At 40.1% G+C, this 20008-nt stretch overlaps 1 protein-coding gene across 2 annotated transcripts in view; it reads left to right on the top strand.

The window, feature by feature from the left end:
- IGF2BP3 (insulin-like growth factor 2 mRNA binding protein 3) overlaps positions 1–20008 on the top strand; it is a 134247-nt gene that overhangs the window by 91831 nt on the left and 22408 nt on the right. Inside the window, exons 4-9 of one of the 2 annotated variants that reach the window (XM_008566529.1) lie at positions 319–370; positions 461–524; positions 10748–11029; positions 15119–15253; positions 16687–16809; positions 18907–19042. In XM_008566529.1, coding sequence (XP_008564751.1) covers positions 319–370; positions 461–524; positions 10748–11029; positions 15119–15253; positions 16687–16809; positions 18907–19042 — 792 coding nt within the window. The remainder of the gene's footprint in view (positions 1–318; positions 371–460; positions 525–10747; positions 11030–15118; positions 15254–16686; positions 16810–18906; positions 19043–20008) is intronic. The other variant, XM_008566530.1, reaches the window with a different exon arrangement.

Genomic DNA, 20008 nt, shown 5'->3' with positions numbered 1-20008 from the left:
TATGCTTCTTTCTCCTCCAGCCTCACCAACAAGGCAGTTGTGGCTTTGAACACATTGCTGAGCCACTGTCACTTACTTGTTCGTGAGCCATGAAAAATGGGATTAATGCCAGGGATCTAGGGGATGAGCAGGAGAGAGGAGTCGGTCAGGTGTGCTCTTTGTGGTATCCTAGCCCTAGTTCTGTAGTCCAAAGCCCCAGTTAATTTTTTGGCCCCTTCTTATCAATCACAATTACTTAGAGATTTTAAAATATATTCCTGCCTTTGGTAATAACTCGGGAAACTCAAAATTTATAATTTTCTCTCCCCCTCCTGATAGGTGCTGGATAGTTTACTAGTCCAGTATGGAGTGGTGGAGAGCTGTGAGCAAGGTACATGTCTTCTAAATCACTTTCAAATTTGTAAAAGGAAGGAAGTAGAAAGGAAACTAACTTTTATTCTCTGTTTTTCTCTTCCTCTAGTGAACACTGACTCTGAAACTGCAGTTGTAAATGTAACCTATTCCAGTAAGGACCAAGCTAGACAGTAAGCAGTTTGTAACTTTGTATCTATATGTAATAACTAGGTTAAATACAATAACTTATATTTTATGGATTCTAAATTGGAGAACTGCTGGGGGTAGCAGAAGAAAACTTTATTTTGCAGAGTTTGACCTTGCCATTGTGCCTTTCTTTAAGTTTGAATGTCTAGTAAGAATCTGTGTTGGTTAAAGTTTTATTATATTTTTAATATGTCTTTAATGCCAATAATAGAGTGATCTAGTATGAAGTTGAATTATACCCTCTTTGCAGACAGCTTCTGGGCCTGGGTATGATTGCCATATTACATAACCTTTTTCTTTTTCCTTCTTGGGTATGACACATAGATTATTACTATTTTATCCAAAGTTGGTAAGTTGATCATGTGTTAAACTAACAGTGTTTTTTTGTTTTTGTTTTTGAATCATAATTAATTGATTATACATATTTTTGGGGTTCAATGTTGACATACGTTGATCAAATCAATATTATTAGCATATATACTATTACAAATTGTACTCATTCTTTTTATGCCCCTTATTCAATCTCTTCTCATCTGCCTCTCCCTCTCCCTCTCACTTCTGATAACCCCAGATTTCCTCTCTCTTTCTGAAAAAGTAAGGGTTACTCTGTTGATTTGTTGCTTAGATAATCTGTCCAGTGCTGAGAGAGGTGTGTTCAGGTTCCCCCCACTATAGTCCTAGAGTAGATGCTTCTTCTATCACTCTGGTATGGGCTTTATGGAGAGAGACATCCTCTTCTTTTCTTTGGTTTCTGCTCGTGACTCTCCTTGTGATAATGCACTCAAGTGGCTGGAGGGCCATCTGCATGGTGGTTGTGGCATCTAGCTGCTTTTGCAGCAGCTGTGGCTATTGTGGTGGCTATGGTGGGCCACCCACATGGAAGTGGTGTTTTTGGTATGCTCCTTTCCTGGATGTGGAAGGAGAGGCTGGTCCTCGGATCCATGCCTCAGGACCCTGGGCAGGCTCTGCGGCAGCAAGCCTGGTTGTGGGAGGAAGGGTTGTTCCCCCACTCTATATATTTTTATATTCTAAGCTGCTATTGTGGAGCAGTTGAGAGGGAGGGGGAGAGGGAAAGGGGTAAGGAAATAGGGTGGGAGAAGGAGGAAGGGGGGGCATGGTTGAGGCCCATGGTACCCCCTCATTACTGCAGGGGAGACCAGGGGCTTCCAGTGGTGGCTTGGTTGTTGCTGGGCTGAATGCAGATACTGGGGGGCGGTGGCTGAAGCCCTTGTTCTCCCACCACCCTGGCGTGGGAGACCAGGGGGCTTCCAGTGGTGGTTCAGTGGTCATTGCTGGGCTGGTTGCAGATCGGGGGGCGTGGTCAAAGCCCTCGGCCCCCCTCAGCCCCTGTTTGGGAGCCCAGAGCACTTCCTGGGGTGGCTAAGCGGTTATCACTGGGCTGGTTGTGGGTGTTGGAGCATGGCTGAGGCTTACAGTCTTTCTGAGTTTTATAGGTGTTCTTTGGTGGTGTTAGAGCTTTACTAGTTTATATCAAAGTTTGTCTCTGGTTTGTGGTTATTCGTGTTTTCTTTCAGTTCTGTGTTGGATTATTTGCTGTTCCTGCCATTTAAACTCTGCACTGGAACTAATTTGTTGTCCTTTGTTAACTTCTAAAATGGGGGAACTTCCAGTGGGGACCAGCACTCGAGCCCCGTAGTTGAGCTAAATTGCTGCTTTGCTGCTGATTCCCTAGGGAAGGCTTTTTGTGCAGCTCAGGTTTTAATGAAACTCTGGTCTGGGCCTGAGTCTTTTCAGCCAACTACCCCCTGTAGTTCTATATTCCTGACCAGTCTACACAGAGTGGTCCTGCTCTGATTGAGGGGCAGATCAGCTGTCCTTGCTGTGCCCCAGTGTTCCACCAGTGGGCCCATCTCCCCCACCACCCTCACTCCAAACACTTCCCATAGGACGGGCCATGCGCCAGTCCCTTGTGATGACTCACCAGCCTCTGAGTGGCTCCTTTTTTCTGTTGTCTGTGTCTCCTCACTCCTGTGTGGGTCGAGGGAACCCTGTTAGTGGTCCTGCTGGCCACCAAGGCCCTCCTCTCTCCTGCTGCCTCCAAGCAACTTCATCCAAAGGGCACAGATGCGGCTTTTTGCCAGCTCCTGCTCCATGTGCTCACCAGGGCCAGCCTTGAAGTGGCTGGGGCTTGAAATGGTGAGAGCGATCCTTTCTGTTTTTCATCACGGCTTCTCCTGCCTTCATGCACTCTGTAGGTCTCTTCTCCTCTTCCCCTGAGCTCTGGCGGCCCCAGCTTGGCCGTAGTTGCTTTTTAATAGTTGTAAATTGGTTGATTTGTGGGAGAGAATGATGCTGGCAACTGTCTATTCCGTCATCTTAACCATACGCCCCTCTAAACTAACAACAGTGTTAAATTTTCTTTTTCTTTTTTTTTTTTTTTCCTTTTTTGTCTTTTTTCATGACCGGCAACGGATCGCAACCCTCAGTGTCGCACCCGTACCGGACCGGGACCGGCAACGGGATCGCAACCCTCGGTGTTGCTCCCGCACCTCGCTCAGCCAGTGAGCGGCCGGTCTGTATGTGGGATCCGAACCCTCGGCGGGAGCGCCACCGCACTTCCCAAGCGGCGCACTGTAGCAGTGCGCCACCGGGCCGGCCCTTAAATTTTCTTGATCACTGATTTATCTGATTACTGTTGTCATTTAGGAGGGCCCAGGCATTGGATCAATGTAAATTTGCTTTTAGACTTATGGGAAAAGTATATTCCAATGCAACTGACAGGCAAAATTTCACAGATCAATCTCCCTTAGGAAAAGATAATTCTGTAGGCTTTGAATAAGCTAATGAATTAATAAGGCACTAAAAAGAGAAAATGGGGGTCCCACAAATGTTGATTTTGACAGATCTGCTCAGAACATGAGCATGGAGGAATGGCATCCGAAGTGGCCAGCAGCATAGCACTGACTGTCAGCTGACTATGGCAGTCTTAAGCACCTCCAGATGTAGTAGGGCAGGAACAGAATGTCCTCTATGTGGGAAAGGTGAAAGGAAAGACCATGCCAGCTGGTCCTGAGCCCTAAAGGGGAAAGGTGAAACAAGCAGCGAGAGTGGAGATTTGGCTAAGTTCCCAAAGGCATTACCCATTTATGGGGGGATTATGAAAGGAAAAGTAAGACTGGGAAGGAGATGGAAATCTGCATAACACAGGTGGAACTTTATTTTTTAAATTGGTGGTATTCACATGTTCAGAATTTACATAAAAGGTCTAAAGATGTGTATAGTGCAAATCTTCCAGTATTATTCTTTGGCTACCTTGTCCCCTGTGAGATAACTATATGGAAGACGAATACATGTGTGTATTTTTTCTTTCTGGCACAACTGATACCATAATATTTGAGTGTTTTGTACATATAAACATTTTCTGTACTTATACAGAATTTAATTGTATGGCTATGGAATTACTTATTTAGTTGATCCCAAATTGGATGTTTAGGTTGTTTCCAGTCTCTTTCGGTTATTAACAGTGCTGAAGTTCAATATCCTTTTGCATATGTCACTTTGCATGTGTGTGTGAGTATACCTATAGGGTAAATTCCCAGAAGTTGAATTGTGTTTTTAGTTTTGTTGTACTCTGTAAAGCTTGAACTAGTTTAAATTTCCATTAGCATTGTGTGAGAGTCTGTATCTCCATTCTCCCCAACACAGGCTTTGTCAATCTCTGCCTATTTAGTAAGTGAAAAGTGGTATCTCATATTAATTTCCATTTTTTCTCATAGATGAGACTGAAGGTTTTTAATGTGTTAAAATATTTTACTTTCACTTCTGTTTGTATCCTTTGTTCATTAAAATTTAACAGTTTATATAAGGTTTGGGATTATGGGATTTGGGATATGAGTTGAACAAATTTTGTTCTTCAACTATATGTAGGAAGACAGGAAATATTCACCTTTTTAACCCTCAGATTGGGGGATAATAGTGGGAGCAGTGAGAAAGCGCAGATTCCATTTGTCTTACATAAGTTATTCTTTAGAAAGATCTATATTGAATCCTTGGTAAAGTCAAATTTCTGTTGGGTGGAAAATATAGGATGATATGATAAACCTAAGGACACTTTAGTTTGTCCGGGGTGTGTTCTTGTTCACATAATTTGAAAAATTTAGCCCCCTCTCCTTTAGAAAAAAAATTCCAAAGCATTGAGTACAAGCGCGGGAAGGGTAGACTGGTTAGTCAAGGCAGAATTATTGCTGAAAATAATCATAACATGACAGAAAGCTGAATGTAGAGATGTTGTAAAAATTCTTTATAGTGGTAGGAGATTGGCAGGGTCTTGCTGATCCCAACAAGGGGGTAGAGGGTGTTAAGAATTGTGTAATTCAAGTAATTAGGTAACCTAAACAAATAAATTAGGGAAATAGTCACCATAGCTCTTATTTTCTACTATTCAGTTAGTTAACATTTATTGAGTACTAACTGTTGACCAAAAATTGCCAATGCATGAAGGCAGAGTCCCGGTCCTCAAGGATGAGCTTCCCAGTGGTGACAGGAGAATAGTTGAAGGGATCAACTAATTTTAGTTTCTGTCCAAGTCAAGTTGCCTTAAAAATTTTGTCCTCCCCCTCTCAAAGAATTCCAAAGATTGAAGAGAATTAGAAAGTAATTAGGTATTTAGAGAAGGTTAATCTGAAGAATGGAAAACTCACTGTTATGAAAATCATTGTTTATTAAAGCTTTCTAATATGTTATTTTAAAAAGGGATATATGGAGTGTGTTCTCATTCTATGAGGAAAACTGATTTTGAGACAACTTGGGTGTAGTGGAGAGTATGGAATCAGGAGCCAGGCAGCCCTGACTCTGTAACCTGGACCTGTGAGTTTCAGTTTTCTTAGCTACTGAAATTAGGATTGAAAAGAAACAAATGCACGTATTTATGGAAAATGGTCTTATCAAAAGGCCTGGCACACAAGCACCCAGTAAACATAGTAACTCTTGTTTAACCCACTGGTTCTGGGCTGCTTCTGGAGCAGCCTGAATTGGCTTGAGCAGAGGAAGTTTGGTCACTGCAGGACTTGCTCCACTGAGCCCTGCAAGCCTGCTCTGTGGGCTCCAGCGTGACTGCCTGCAGCCTAAAGCAACCTGGTGTCATTTCTCCATGCTTTTCTTAGCAGGCCGCCCAGAGCCCAAATCTTCAGATATAAGGGCTGCACTGATATCCTTAACCTCTTTTCTCTTCTCAGTATCTGCTACTTGGAAGTCTATGTATGTGACTGGGATGTGCTTGCAAAGTTGTGAGTAAAACTTTGGAAGCTAAGAGTTCAATTCCAGATTGAGAGTTTAGTTCAGTTCCAGAGTCCAATTGCGTGGAATGGGTTCTGTGTGCCACCCCTTTTCTAGCTGTGGCTTTGGCTAAATTAATCTGTCATGGTTTCACCCCATCCCTAAAATGGGAATCATTATGTAGGTTGAACATCACTAATCCAAAAATCTGAAATCTGAAATGCCTCAAAATCTGAAACTGTTTGAACACCAACATGATGCTCAAAGAAAATGCATGTTGGAGCATTTTGGATTTTGGATTTTCAGAGTAGATATGCTCAATGAGTATGTATTACGCAAATATTCCAGAATCTAAAAACACTTCTGGTTCCAAGCATTTCAGATAAGGGATACTTAGTATGTAGTCCTTACCTGATGAGGCTGTTGAGAGGACCTAAGACAGTGCCTCTAAAACATAATACAGTACCTAGAATATAATAAGAGCTCAAAAGTTAGCAGTTATTATGCATTTTTCCAACATGTCTCATTGCACCTTGTTTGGAATGTTTCATTTCAGGTGATGACTGGCCAATGATGCTGAAGAGCTAAGAACCTAGTTTAAAAGTGTTTGTAGCTGCCGCTTTTTGTTGCTTAAAGCCATAAGCCTTGTAAATATCACTTTTTAAGAGGATTCCTCAAATATGGCTGTGTCTCACTCAGAATTTAACATGGAAATTCCTGCCACCTTGTGGCTAAGAAAATGATTAATAGCACATATTTGTTTTAACCTGAAGTCTTGAATTATTAAGATAATGAAATTAATGAAATAATAAAACCTTAAAAAAATCAATAAAAATAGAAGGGTGGGTTTAGCCGTTTCTTGTTCCTTGGAGCAAGAGAGGCTTATGTCTCTAACTCAAATATTTTCTTCCCTCTTCCAGGGATGCTGAGATAAAACACTCAAGGACAGACATTATTCATTGTAGGATTTGTCACATGTGACAAAAAAATAACCCCTTAGAATGTGTAGGCATTTAGTTCTTATATTTTCTTTTGTTTAGTGTTCTTCTGGTGTTTATTTTTGTTAGGGAACAGGAATATTTATTCATACTTTGAAGCTGTCATTGCAGATCTTTTCATATCAGTGTAAAAATCTGTATCAAGTACATGTATTTAGGTTAGAAGTGTTTGAAGCAACTTGGCTAATTGGAAAAAGAAATAGATAAAGCAGCGAGACAAAGGAATTTCTTGCCATTTTGCCAGTCAGAGATAACCACTGTTAAATTTGCTATAGAGTTTTGTAGACTTTGTTCCATGCATCATAACTTACAAACTTAGAAAGATGTTCTGTAGTTTTGTGGCTTGTTTTTTCACTGAATATACTTATACTATTTATAATCTCTGTATGGTATTTCATCCTTACCACAGTTTACGTATTCAGTCCTCTATTGTGCATCTAGAGAGTTTTGTAGTTTTTTGCTTTTACAACCAGTTTAGTCATGAAGCCCTTTGTAGGTAAACAATTGGGCTTTAAGGTGCATTTCTGCACTGGATTATGAGGCTTTTAGTAATTATTGCTGCATTGTATGTATCAACCTCTTACTCTTGGTACAAGGAGAGAACTGAATTTATGACTTTTCAACAGCTAAACCTCATTTTGTTAGGACCTATTGTGACACATAGCAGTGACATCTGAGAATAAAGAAAAAAGATTTCTGACTTGGAATTTTAGAGCTGAAGGAGAACATAAGTCTAACCTAGTTTTATAGGTGAGACAGCTAATTCCAAGCAGGAAAATTACCCTTCCAAGGTAATGTGGTTACTTATTGTTCAGGCTACACTGGAATTCTGGTCTCTAGTCCAGTCTTTTTCATATTCAGGTCTGTATGTGGGGACCCTTGGGTAAGTTTAAGTTCTCTGGGCCTCATTTCTTTTTTCCCTCCCTCACCCTCAAGTTGATCTACTTATTCACTCTATCAAGGCCCTTTAAGCTCTAATATTCACCCCAATCAACTTCGTACCAATACAGTTAAGTGCTACCACCATTGGGTAATCATCCTTGAGTTCTGTTGAACTGAATGCAAATATTCCAAATAATTCTCATTATGAGAATTATGCATTTCATGTCTTGCATATGCAGTAGCTTTGAAAATACATTTCTTTTCCTTATGAACTTAGCAGACCACGATATAATATAGCTGAACATCAAACATTGTATATAGAAAGATTTCTGCAGTTGATTTAAAATTCAGAAACTTAGGATCTTTATTCATAAGAAAGCCATTGCTCTGTCCTTAGATTACTTCTATAGCTTTTCAGCCATGTCCAAGTTTAGAACATTGTGATTTGACGGGTTGGGAACTCTGTTTAGTTGGCAGTTAGATAGTTGAATACACACAGTAGGTGCTGTTGCTGTCTGGAGGCTCCAGACTGTGCACTGGGTATTGGAGCACTATTCCATCTGACCTCCAGAGTGAGTGAATCTTTTCTTTTCCCTTCAAAGAAAAATCTTTCTGAAGTAGCACAATGAAATTTGGAAGTTATCATTTTTTCCAAGTTGAGAATTGTTTCTTGGGCCACATGTGATTTTATTTGGATAGTTCCAGGATACATAGAAGCATCTGGTAACTTATGTGTTTGCCTCTGTTTGTTCCCATGGAGAATGATATCTCTGTGTGTATGTCTGTCTCACTCAAAAAGTTACTTACCTTTTTTGTAACATTTTACTGACTTAATTCCATAGTCAAAGTTCACTTACTGTCTTCTGAAGCTGGCAGTACTCAGTTTTATAATGGGAAAGGATATAATAGTAAACTATACTGCCTTACATGCCCAAAGGATATAGTTGACTCCTTTATTGGGTTCAGGTTTCCTTATTTTTTATTTATTTATTTATTTTTGAAAGAGCCCTTCAGTGATCTCTTCTTACCTTCAGAAAGGCTTAAAGTTGTTTTGAATGAATCTCTAATTGGTTGGAACTTCTGCAACTACAACTTTCTATGATAAATATGCATCATAAATATTAATAAAATTCTCAGCTCTTGTCTTTCTTTAGAAGTAACCAAAATATTTTATGGCCCTTAATCCACATTCACTTCAGAAAAAAGGGGAAAGGAAGAGAGCAAGGAACAGTATGTTAAATTATGGTTCTGTTATTGGGGACTTGGTGAAATAAGCTGTGGTGTGTGCCTGTCAGCCTCTGAAGCTTACGAAGAGAATGCCCTCTGACATAGAAGTCACATGAAAATATCCCAAGACGCACTGTATCTGAAAAAAGTCCATAAAGCAGTGTACATCATGACCTCAATTATGCTTTTAAGGAAGGAACTGAACATGTATGCATGTGTTTGTAAACGTATGGAAAGGACTGATCTGTTAACTGGTCATGGTTAAGACCAGTTCTGGGAAGCAATGGACCACCTTCTTGTTGCTTCTGTATTTCTCTATGACTGGTATCTTTGGCAGTAAGAGTTCATTCCTGTGCTAGGGAATGTAGGACAGTGATAGTACAGGGGATTGAAGTGAGAAAAGAGGCAGAGTTCTGGGTCCTGAGAAGGTTAGTGAGCCTTCATGTGTGCTTACCTAGGCCTGTCTTCCAATTTCAGGCTCTCAGTGCTCTTTTTCGTGCTAGGACCATCTCTTTTTTCCCCCCCTTTCCATCTAAGTCACAAGTTGAAAGTAGATCTCTGAATAAGGAAAATAGTATATAAGCCAGAAATGACCACACTGAGCGACTGGAGAGAGACCATTGTATGCCTGTTTTTCTCTCCCTGCCTGAGCTAGACTTGGGCCCATCGAAACAGAATCTGAGCAAAGAACCTGAGTAACCCAAAGAAGAGCCTGTGACCTTTTTTGTTTTGTTGTGCACTAGAGAGTTAGATGTGTATTATTAGGAGTGTTTGTGTGCTATTGAAATCTTGGCTATTGCCCTTTCACATCTTTATTACCGAGTTTCTCCCTTTAAAAAAACAAAAAACTCCTGATGAACCCTTTAAAAAAATATGTAAGGTAGAGCACAACAACTTGGATGATTCTTATAAGTAAAAGATGCCAGACATGAGTGTACATAGCATGTATACTCATTTATACTTACATATAATTTAAAAATAGGCAAAATCACTCTGTGGTGTCTGAAGTCTAGAGGAGGGGTAATTACTGGAGGGAGGCTCTGGTGGGGCTTCTGGGGTACTGGTATATTCTAGTTCTGATCTGGATGTGTGTGTTCACCTTGTGGAAATTCAGAGACGTATGTTGAAGGTTTGGGTACTTTTCCGTATATATGTTGTAAACAAACAAATAAGCTCTTCCCCAAGTAGGTAGACAGTGGAATGGATGTGTAGATTAGAAAATAGCTTCATTTTCTTTTTTGGTTTATCACGACCCTTGCCTCCCTGCCCCCAAATCAGTTCATGAGCTCTGTGAGGTCAGGAACCACTACTTCCAGGGACGTACTCATAGTAAGGTACTAAGATTTTATTGAATGATTGGCCATCTTTAGTTTTAAATTCTGCCAATCTCCTGTGAATGTTTCGGGATATTTATCCGTTGGTTCTACAAATCTTTTAAACATTTGTATTATTTCAGAGGGTGAAATGAAGGGGTGCGCATGTGTATTTCCAATGTCCTTTCTATTCTGATTTGGAAACACCAGCCAGGACAAGAACTGTCCACTCAGTTCTCTCTTGCTATTACTAACTTCATGAGTTAAACTCAAGAATTTGACAAAAAAATTTTTTCTTTTCTGTTTTTTATTGGTAGACAGTAAACATGTTACCTTTGGAAGCTGTTGGTCTTCTTCCCATTTTGTACGCTTTTCCTGTGAAGTACTTGCGTGGTGAGGATCCTGTATTCTGGGTTTGCTCCTTGTGTAGTGTCTTCATTCAGAAGTTTTAGATCCAATAATCCTGAGTGGAAGAGATGGGTGTTGCTTTGCTAAAGGATTCATTATATAGCTTGATTTCTCTTCCCACCCCTGCTTCATGTCTACTTTCAGAGCATTAGACAAACTGAACGGATTCCAGTTAGAGAACTTCACCTTGAAAGTTGCCTACATCCCTGACGAGATGGCCGCCCAGCAGAACCCCTCACAGCAGCCCCGAGGTCGCCGTGGGCTTGGGCAGAGGGGCTCATCAAGGCAGGGGTCTCCAGGATCAGTGTCCAAGCAGAAACCATGTGACTTGCCTCTGCGTCTGTTGGTTCCCACCCAGTTCGTTGGAGCCATCATAGGAAAAGAAGGTGCCACCATTCGAAACATCACCAAACAGACCCAGTCTAAGTGAGTATTACTGAGTGCGTGGTGGGCATTATTAATGTTTTCTGCTCTGAATCTTGATAACTGAGGATGTTGCTGTGGTACTTGGTTCCCTTCTGAACATGGCTGTGAGCCCTCCTTGTACAGTACTTGGAAATGGGGAAAAAACCTTGTGATTTGATATCTTAGTGTTCACTTTGTATAAATCTGGGGCTAAATCTTTTTTTTTTTTTTTGTCTTTTTTCGTGTCCGGCAACGGATCGCAACCCTCAGTGCTGCGCCCGCACCAGACCGGGACCGGCAACGGGATCGCAACCCTCGGTGTTGCTCCCGCACCTCGCTCAGCCAGCGAGCGGGAACCGGTCTGTATGTGGGATCCGAACCCTTGGCGGGAGTGCCGCTGCGCTCCCAAGCGGCGCACTGTAGCAGTGCGCCACCGGGCCGGCCCATGCGGCTAAATCTTAATCTCAAGGGAACCTCAAATTTTTGCACATGAATGGGAAAAAAAAATGACCTAATCTACTTCTGGGTAGAGGCCCTGACACACAAAGGGCAGCTTCTAGGTTGTTCTCTGCATGCATTAACCACCCTGCGCGACAGCCCCGCTGCCACCACTTACCTCCTTGCTTTCAGTGTTTTTGGGTGTAATTTTCTGGGTCCAATCTATTTCATCTGTGGCTACAATACAGATATGGTTTTTCAGTCTTGTTTTACTTTAGTAATGAATTCCTCATCTTATGGTCCAAATTTATCATGTGATTAAGATATGTGGTTAGAATGGCTTCTTCTTTGCGATACTGTTTGGTTTTAATTGTCAGATTTTAAGGGATTGGAAGATTCTTGTTTATATGTTGGAGCTAACTTTTCAAGAATAGAAAGCAGGAACTATTTGCTTTTATTTACCACTGTAGCCCCAGTGCTGAGGCCATTGCCTGATACATAGAAGGCTGTAATTGTATTTGTCAGGTGAGTGAAATGACTGTATGTGAATATATTTGAAGCCCTTCACGTATTTGTGAGATACTTTCTCAATTCAGAAGCTCCAGTACATGTTACGTGTTGTAGTCGTTCTGCTTTCTAAACCATATGTTGTGTGTAGTATGTGGATATTTTGACCCAAAGAAGCTTGGTGAACTCTCTCCCATCCTTAGTACTAGAATGTGCTATATGGCACATCTGTGGGCCTGTTGCTATCATATTTCTTGAAGAACCTGCAGGTGTACCAGAGAGAAGAGGTTATGCACAGCAGCGTCATTCTATAAGCCTTGGGTCAGCTACACAGATAACTGGATTATGTTGCTTTTTAAATTTAGTAAGGAGGGCTGGCCCGGTGGTGCACTGCTACAGTGCGCCGCTTGGGAGCGCGGTGGCGCTCCCACCGAGGGTTCGGATCTCACATACAGACCGGCCGCTCACTGGCTGAGTGAGGTGCGGATGCAACACCGAGGGTTGCAATCCCGTTGCCGGTCCTGGTCCGGTATGGGCGCGACACTGAGGGTTGCGATCCGTTGCCGGTCACGAAAAAAGACAAAAAGGAAAAAAAAAATAATAAAAAATAAATTTAGTAAGGAGAATTATTTCATGTGATCCGAGAAATTCAGCATAGTCTTCCTGTGAAAGTAGAACTACAGTGCTGTGTGTACCTTGCTTGTGTGTTTGTTCCAGCAGGCTAAAGATATCAATATTCATCATAGCACCATGCCTGCCTTGAACTGGTTCATTTTTCATGCAGAACCAGAAAGAACTTTATCTCGTGGTGGTTCCATGCCCACCACCCTGAGAGGATATCCCCATCCTGCCTCCCCTGCTTTGAAGCAGGAGACATTGGGTACCTGTATGCAGAATTAGTGGGCCTGACTTCATAATGTAGGGAGTGGGGAAGATAAGTGAACCATAACCTCGATCAGTTTGCTTGGCTTTAATCTTCAAATTTAAGGGCTTCTTGCTTCCCTTGATCTACTGTTACCTGCAGAAAGTTATTACGTGACTTCCCTTCCATGTTGTGTGGCAGATTGGAATTGTTTTTTTTCAAGCTGCTCATTTCCTTGTCAGATGAAAGAGCTGTGACTTAAATTGAACTGTTTGCTTTACTTATGGTAGGAAGAAGGGACACGATTTTGGTTATATCCAATGATTCATTTGCCAGTGGATTTAATTAACTCTTGTCACTGAAACTAGTCATTATCTGTTTCTGGAATGGTCTCAGAGGGTCACCCTAATCTCCAGGGCAGTATTCCCTTTTCCCGGGGGATCAGAGTTTAGTTGTCCTTAACATAATCAAAGAACGAAAATAAACTAGAAGGAGGGATATGAACACGTTACCAGAGGACAAGCATCACTGATGTGACTGGGGATTAAAACATTGTCTGGGAAGATGGTCCCTGAGATTGGGACTGTTATTGAAGACTTTTTTTTTTTATTAGTTATTTCTAGGTAGCTTTTATTTGCTTCATTTCTGCATTTCCCTTATTTTTAGTTATAGGTTTTACTTCTGAGGTAAATTGTCAGTTTTCAGTCAAACATTGAGGAAGAAGAAATCTAAACCTTGATTTTTATTGGCATGATGAAGTGGTCATTCTCATGGCTGTGGGTAATGTAGTTCTTTATCACTGAGTGGCCAAAGGGACTTAACACATACTTGATTTACCTTAAAACACATATTTTTGAGTAGTTGGTTTTCTTTTTAATACTTTCTAAACAGCAGCAGACTTACTTTTTACTTAATTCAGTTGTACAAAGATGCAAAATAAAAAGTTATCATTGCACCTTCTGAGGGGACCGTTGTTAAGTTGGGGATGTGTCTTTAAAGGACTTGTTACTCACATCTACTAACATGAGTAACTTCAAAAAAGAAATCATATCATGGTATTTCACTTAAGATCAAGGACCTTTTTCTATACTGGTACCTATAATTTTACCACATTTTAAAAATAGCTGTATGATATGGATATACTTTTATTTAACCATTTCTTCCTGATGGGCATTTTAAAGATAAATTTTCTTTCTCTCTATTACAAATAGTGCTATAGTGAGTATCCCTATGCCAGTGGTTCTCAGCCTGGGGTGTTTTTTCCCTCAGTGGACTTTGGTAATGTCTGGAGACATTTTTGGTTGTCACAGCTGGGTGAGGGGTATGCTACTGGCATCTACTGGGTAGAGACCAAGGATATTGCTAAACATCCTACAATGCACAGGACACCCCATCCACAACAAAGAATGAAAGTGGCCCAAAATTTCAGTAGTGCCGAGGGTGAGAAACAACACTGTTGGCCCATAGGTGAGACTATATATGTAAGAAATGTTACAAGAAGTAGAATTTGGGGTCAAAAGGTGATAAGCATTTTATTTTTGATAGGTCCTGCCAATGTGCAGTGTACTCCTACCAAAAGCGTAGGTGTGCCCTGTTACCCATCATCTTGCCAATTCTTAATTTTACCTTACTCAAAATATTTGCAGGTCCGGAAGAAAATGACGTTTTGTTTTAATTGGCATGTATATAATTATAAGTGAGGTTGAACGTCAGTTTGAATTTATTGGCCATTTGCTTTTCTTTGAGGTAGAATAGCTGTCCCTTTGGGATCCATTCCTATCGCTATTTGTTGCAGACTTTCCTCTATCAAAGAGGCAAAATGTAGGAAGACCTTTGCAAAAGGAAAGCAGATAAGTGAAATCTGCTCGTGATGAATAGTGGATATGCTGTGCAGAACGAGGAATCCGCCTGGCTTGTGATTCCAACTCCAGGTCTCTTGGCATGTACTCTAGTTGCTATTTGTTTTAGAGCAGAAGAAAGCCTTTTGTCTGAATCCAGGCTCGTGGATGTGAGATGTTTCTTTTCTGTGGCATCTAAAAGGGAGCTTTAAGCACAAAGAGCTTGGGCAGAATGAAAAGATGTCCTGCTTAGTTAGACTGGGAATGAGAGAGGAGTGTTTCTGGAATTAAAATTTGTCTCAAAGGTATCAATGTTGACAGCTTATCAAGAGTTTATGCTCTTGAGGGAAGTGAGTCATCTACTCTTTGCTCAGAAGTCCTGTGACTTTGCAGTTGGTAATTAGACTCTGTTGCGAACACATGCTTACAACTCTCGCTTCCCTGTCTGCTTGTGCCCACTATCAGAATCGATGTCCATCGTAAAGAGAATGCGGGGGCTGCTGAGAAGTCAATTACTATCCTCTCTACCCCTGAAGGCACGTCTGCGGCTTGTAAGTCTATTCTGGAGATTATGCACAAGGAAGCTCAAGATATAAAATTGTGAGTAAAGAGGATTAACCTGTGAAAGAGGATGCTACTTGTGCTGTTCTGTTTCGGATTTTTGTGACATAATTTCTTGGGAATCGCCAACAAACACAGGGAAATGCTATCCTGATAAGTGGTTGGCACTATTGATTTGATTGTGAAGCATAAGTCTTTTAAATATTCAAGTATTTTATTTTCATTCATGTTTGTATATGGGGCAAGTGGTAATAACGGGGAGAAATCAGATGTAAAAGAACGCAGTTGGGAGACACGAAGCCCACCTAGGACCAAGAGGTATCCTGGGACTTACCCAGACAGGGCTGCAAACTCTCACTTGTACTTTATTCAGAGCCCATTAGAGCGCTGTTCTCGTCCTCCACCCAGTCCTACTGGGGCAGCAGGGAGTGTGGAGGTGGGGAGGTCCCTAATTCTGTGCTGAGGTAAACTGGAGGTTTATTTGGGTATTGCACGCTGGAATTCTAGGAATTCTAGGAATCCAAAGGAACTGTTAGTGGAAGTTGGGTTCTGTGTTGCTCTGAGTGTATAAAATAGCACTACACTCAAAATAGAATAGCACTTACTTAAAAGTAAGGTCCTGGAGTTAGCATGGGGATCTCATCACCAATGTGTAATTTGTAGAGACTTTTAAATGTGTTTTGGCAATAACGTGTCATATATAGGTGTTATATTATAAGACTGTAATTATTTTTTAGTATAGCAAAAAAATAAAAGCCCATTATCCAATAAAACCTCAGTGATATTTTTAAACAGTGATATGTATATGACTTAGAAATTCAGGAATAAAAAATGAAAGACCCCCTTCCTGTTCTTCTACTGTTCCCAAAGTGTGACCACTGTTGAGTTTTCTCTTTGCTCCTACAAATTATGCTTGTATCTCCAGGTATGTATTTTAAAATTTATACTAGGATTGCACTATTTTGCATTTGTACCTTGTGTTCTTCTGTTTAGAAATATGGATTTGAGTAAGAGAATCCATCATTGATGGTAGATATTCCCTGAAGTGAATAAAAGAAAAAGGTATTTTAAAAATTAACTTCTATTCAAATATGAGGGTATTTCGGAAAGTTCATGGAAAGATTCATATTGTCTTTTAATTCCATTTTCCATGAACTTTTTGAAGTGCTCTTGTACTTCCTTTGGGGTGTGGGGTACAGCTAGCTTGTATGAGAATCTGAACCCTTGGCCTTGGTGTTACAAGGTGGTGTGCTAACCAGCCAGCCACCCTCATACTTGCTAATGTATTTTTGCCCGGTCTATTCATGCATTGCTAGAATTGTAGGCTAATTGTCAGTAAGCTTTAAACTGTACCTAGCATAATGCTTCCCATATGATAGGTAAGAAATAAATGTTTAATGAGTGATTATTGTCTTTTTATCCAAGAGTAGATTTACTTAACACTGTTTTCATGACCAATTTTCTATTTACAGCACAGAAGAGATCCCCTTGAAGATTTTAGCCCATAATAACTTTGTAGGTCGTCTCATTGGTAAAGAAGGAAGAAACCTTAAAAAAATTGAACAAGACACAGACACTAAAATAACAATATCTCCGTAAGTGCTGCATTGCTTTTGAATTAGGAAACTTTCAAATACTGTTTTTAAGCTGTATGTTTTATACTAAGCTTAGCTTCTCCCACTTTATAGCTGTTTGAGCTAGCCTATACTGCTACATTTACACTTAGTTTCTCAGACTCAGTCTACTGTCTACTATCTGTTTCTAACCTTCATTGAAAGCATTATTTGTGCTCACTAAAGAGGCAGGAAGAACTAAATGCTCTATGTTCATATTTTCTAGCTGAAAACTTGACCACATTTTTTGACATTTATTCCCAAAGTTGGAATCTGTAACCAATTTATTATCCATTGTGTGTAACAGATTTGTCTCATTTGACCCCTTAAGACAGTAGTGAACATTTATTGCTAGCTAGTTTCTGTGAGTATTGAATTCAGGAGCAGCCTTAGCTGGGTGGTTTTGGCTCAGGGTCTCAGTGCTGCTGCCGAGTTGAAGCTGGTGTTGGCAGAAGGCTTCAGTTCCTCACCACATGGGCCTCTCCACAGAGCTGCTTGAGTGTCCTCCAGAAGTGGCAGCTCCTTCTCCCAAAGTGAATGATCCAAGAAAGAGCAAGGTAGAAGCTGCAGTGTCTTTTGTGACATAGACTCAGAAGTTCCACACTATCATTTTTCTAATATTGTTTACACAATTCAGCCCTATATAGTGGGGGTGTGGGGGCAGGGGTTAACAGGTAATTGGGAGGGGGTTGTCATCTTGGAGGTGGGCTACCTACACCTAGATTCCATGGATGCCTTGAAATTACATGAAAAGGTTTTTCTTTTTCTGAGGGTAACTATCCTTAGTTTTTATCAGAGTACCCAAAAAGGTAGAAAGGGATCGATGAACTGAGAAAGAATGGTAGGGTAAGACTGAGGCAAAACATTCTTGTAGCAAGGAGTTTTCTAAGGAGGTGGTATGGAAATAGGAAATGACTGTCTGGTTGTAATGAAAGAAAAAGCGGTACATAAGTGATACTATCTTGTCTCAAATTTTACTCTCAGAAAGAGGAGGGTTTTAAAAGAAAATCTTAAAAGCACTTCTGGAAGCAGCTATTCTAAAAATTGTAATACAGGATGCCTGATAGGGCTATTAAGACTGGAGTTTAGAATTATATACTTTAAGTAGTCTAAGTAAGACAGACAGTCTTCATTATATAGATGTTTACATTTTTAGCAAGTTTGAGAAAAACATTAAGGAATAATATCACATTCATCTGGCTCAAGCATAGCTTATGACATTTGCTAGTAGTAAAATATGAGAATTCTAACTCCAGGAATATTAAATAGAACTGTACCAATTTTTCATATACTTTTAATATACATAGTCCAGTTTTCCATGGTAAATATCTCCCATTGCTTTTCCTCTCAAGGCTATTGACCAGTTTAGGCTTAGGTATTCTCAGATATAATTTTTAGTGGATTGTGAAGCTTCAGCAGGACCCGGATCAGGTAGGGAGTTTCTGAATATTGCTGCTGCTAACTTTTTTGTTGTCTAAATGGTCATCAGTGGACCATTTTATTTTCTCCAGCCTATTTTAATCTAAATTCTAAAAATACTGGAAAAAAAACTGAATTTAAACTCAAATTCTGGTTTGCCTTTTTGGAGTATTTCCATACTTTTTCCTTGCTTGGTGACTCAACGCAATTGCATAGGAATTCCAATTATGCCTAGAATTGGTCAGTACAGACTAGGAATGTACTTATTAAAAGTCATGTACTTCTGGTTCTTGGCTGCCACTAAAACTGTACATCCTTCTAGTAATTTCTTTTCCATTCACTGTTAAATTGTGAAAATGGTTCAACTTTAAGTGGTCAAGAAGTAAGCTATGTTTAAAATATGGATTTAATTCAACTACGTATACCAGGTAATTCTTATTGAGAAGGTGGGGGGAAGTATTTTCTTCTTTCTTGCCACCTTGGAATTCTTGTATTTGTGTCTTCTGGGGCTTACTCATCTCCCATCATGTGTAACTATCCACTTTTACATATTGCCAGGCTCCACAGTTGGTTTTAATTGCCATCTGTGGTTCAGTTATCATCAACGTGTTCCCCCTATAATTTTCATTATTTTTCTTTTCCCTCTTTTTCAATCGGCAGATTGCAGGAATTGACACTGTATAATCCGGAACGCACCATTACCGTTAAAGGCAATGTTGAAACATGTGCCAAAGCTGAGGAAGAGATAATGAAGAAAATCAGGGAGTCTTATGAAAATGATATTGCTTCTATGAATGTTAGTTTTAATATGAAGGACGTGTCTTTATTTTGATGAATAGTTAAAAGATGTTTTTAATTGCATTAATATTGATTTCTTGAGAGGTGACATCATTAGAAGTAGGTTTAATTAATTAATTTATTATTATTATTATTTGTTTTTTTTAGCACCATAGCAGGTACTCTGGGATAGTAGGGAAAACACAGGCCAAACATTAGGCTTGGCTGTCTGTGATTTTTAGCAAATTATTTAGTCCTCAAGCCTTAGCTTCCTTACATGTGAGGTAAGGATAATATATACCTACAGAGAGTTAATACCTCCCCTATGGTGTTAATTTGAGGGTCTTTAATATAGAAGGAATGTGGACTTTAGAGGTATATGGACTAGATTTGAATCCCGGCTCAACCATTTATGAGCTAAGTTCTATTCTCTTGGACAATTAACTCAGTTTCTCTGAGCCTCAGTTTCCTCATCTGTAAAATGGGGTTACTGCATGACCTTGCATACTATTAATAGATATAAAAGTTATCATTAAGAATACAGGTTTAACTTGGTTACTCATATAAACTTTAGAGATTTAAGAATTTCAAGTGAGTCAAGGGTTCAGATACCTGAACCAGCCAGCTACCCCCCCCCCCCAAATTCCAAATGACAAAACAACCTGTGTACTGCATCTAAGGCTATTAAAGCAAATTGCTGACATTCCTTAATGGATGGATGTTGCCAAAAGTGAAACACTTCAAAAGTCCATCTTAAATTTTGAAGTAAATGATTTTTTCAATTGGTCTTGTCATATGAAACACTAAATCTGAGAGAAGGGAAATGTGAATATATTACCTTTGTGAGAAGAGCCTAGAATGCTAATCATTTTCCTCATATGACTACCTGCCTACCTTTACATTATCATTGCTTGTCCAGATGTTTTAGAATCAATTGGGATTAAATCCAACCCCTTAAGCCTTTTTAGAAGATTCCCAAGTACAC

The sequence above is a fragment of the Galeopterus variegatus genome, unplaced genomic scaffold, assembly GCF_000696425.1.
Source record: "Galeopterus variegatus unplaced genomic scaffold, G_variegatus-3.0.2 Scaffold251, whole genome shotgun sequence".
In the NCBI taxonomy this organism is placed as follows: domain Eukaryota; kingdom Metazoa; phylum Chordata; class Mammalia; order Dermoptera; family Cynocephalidae; genus Galeopterus; species Galeopterus variegatus.
Note: the sequence above shows the minus strand (reverse complement) of the source record. Positions and strands in the feature narration are given on the sequence as shown.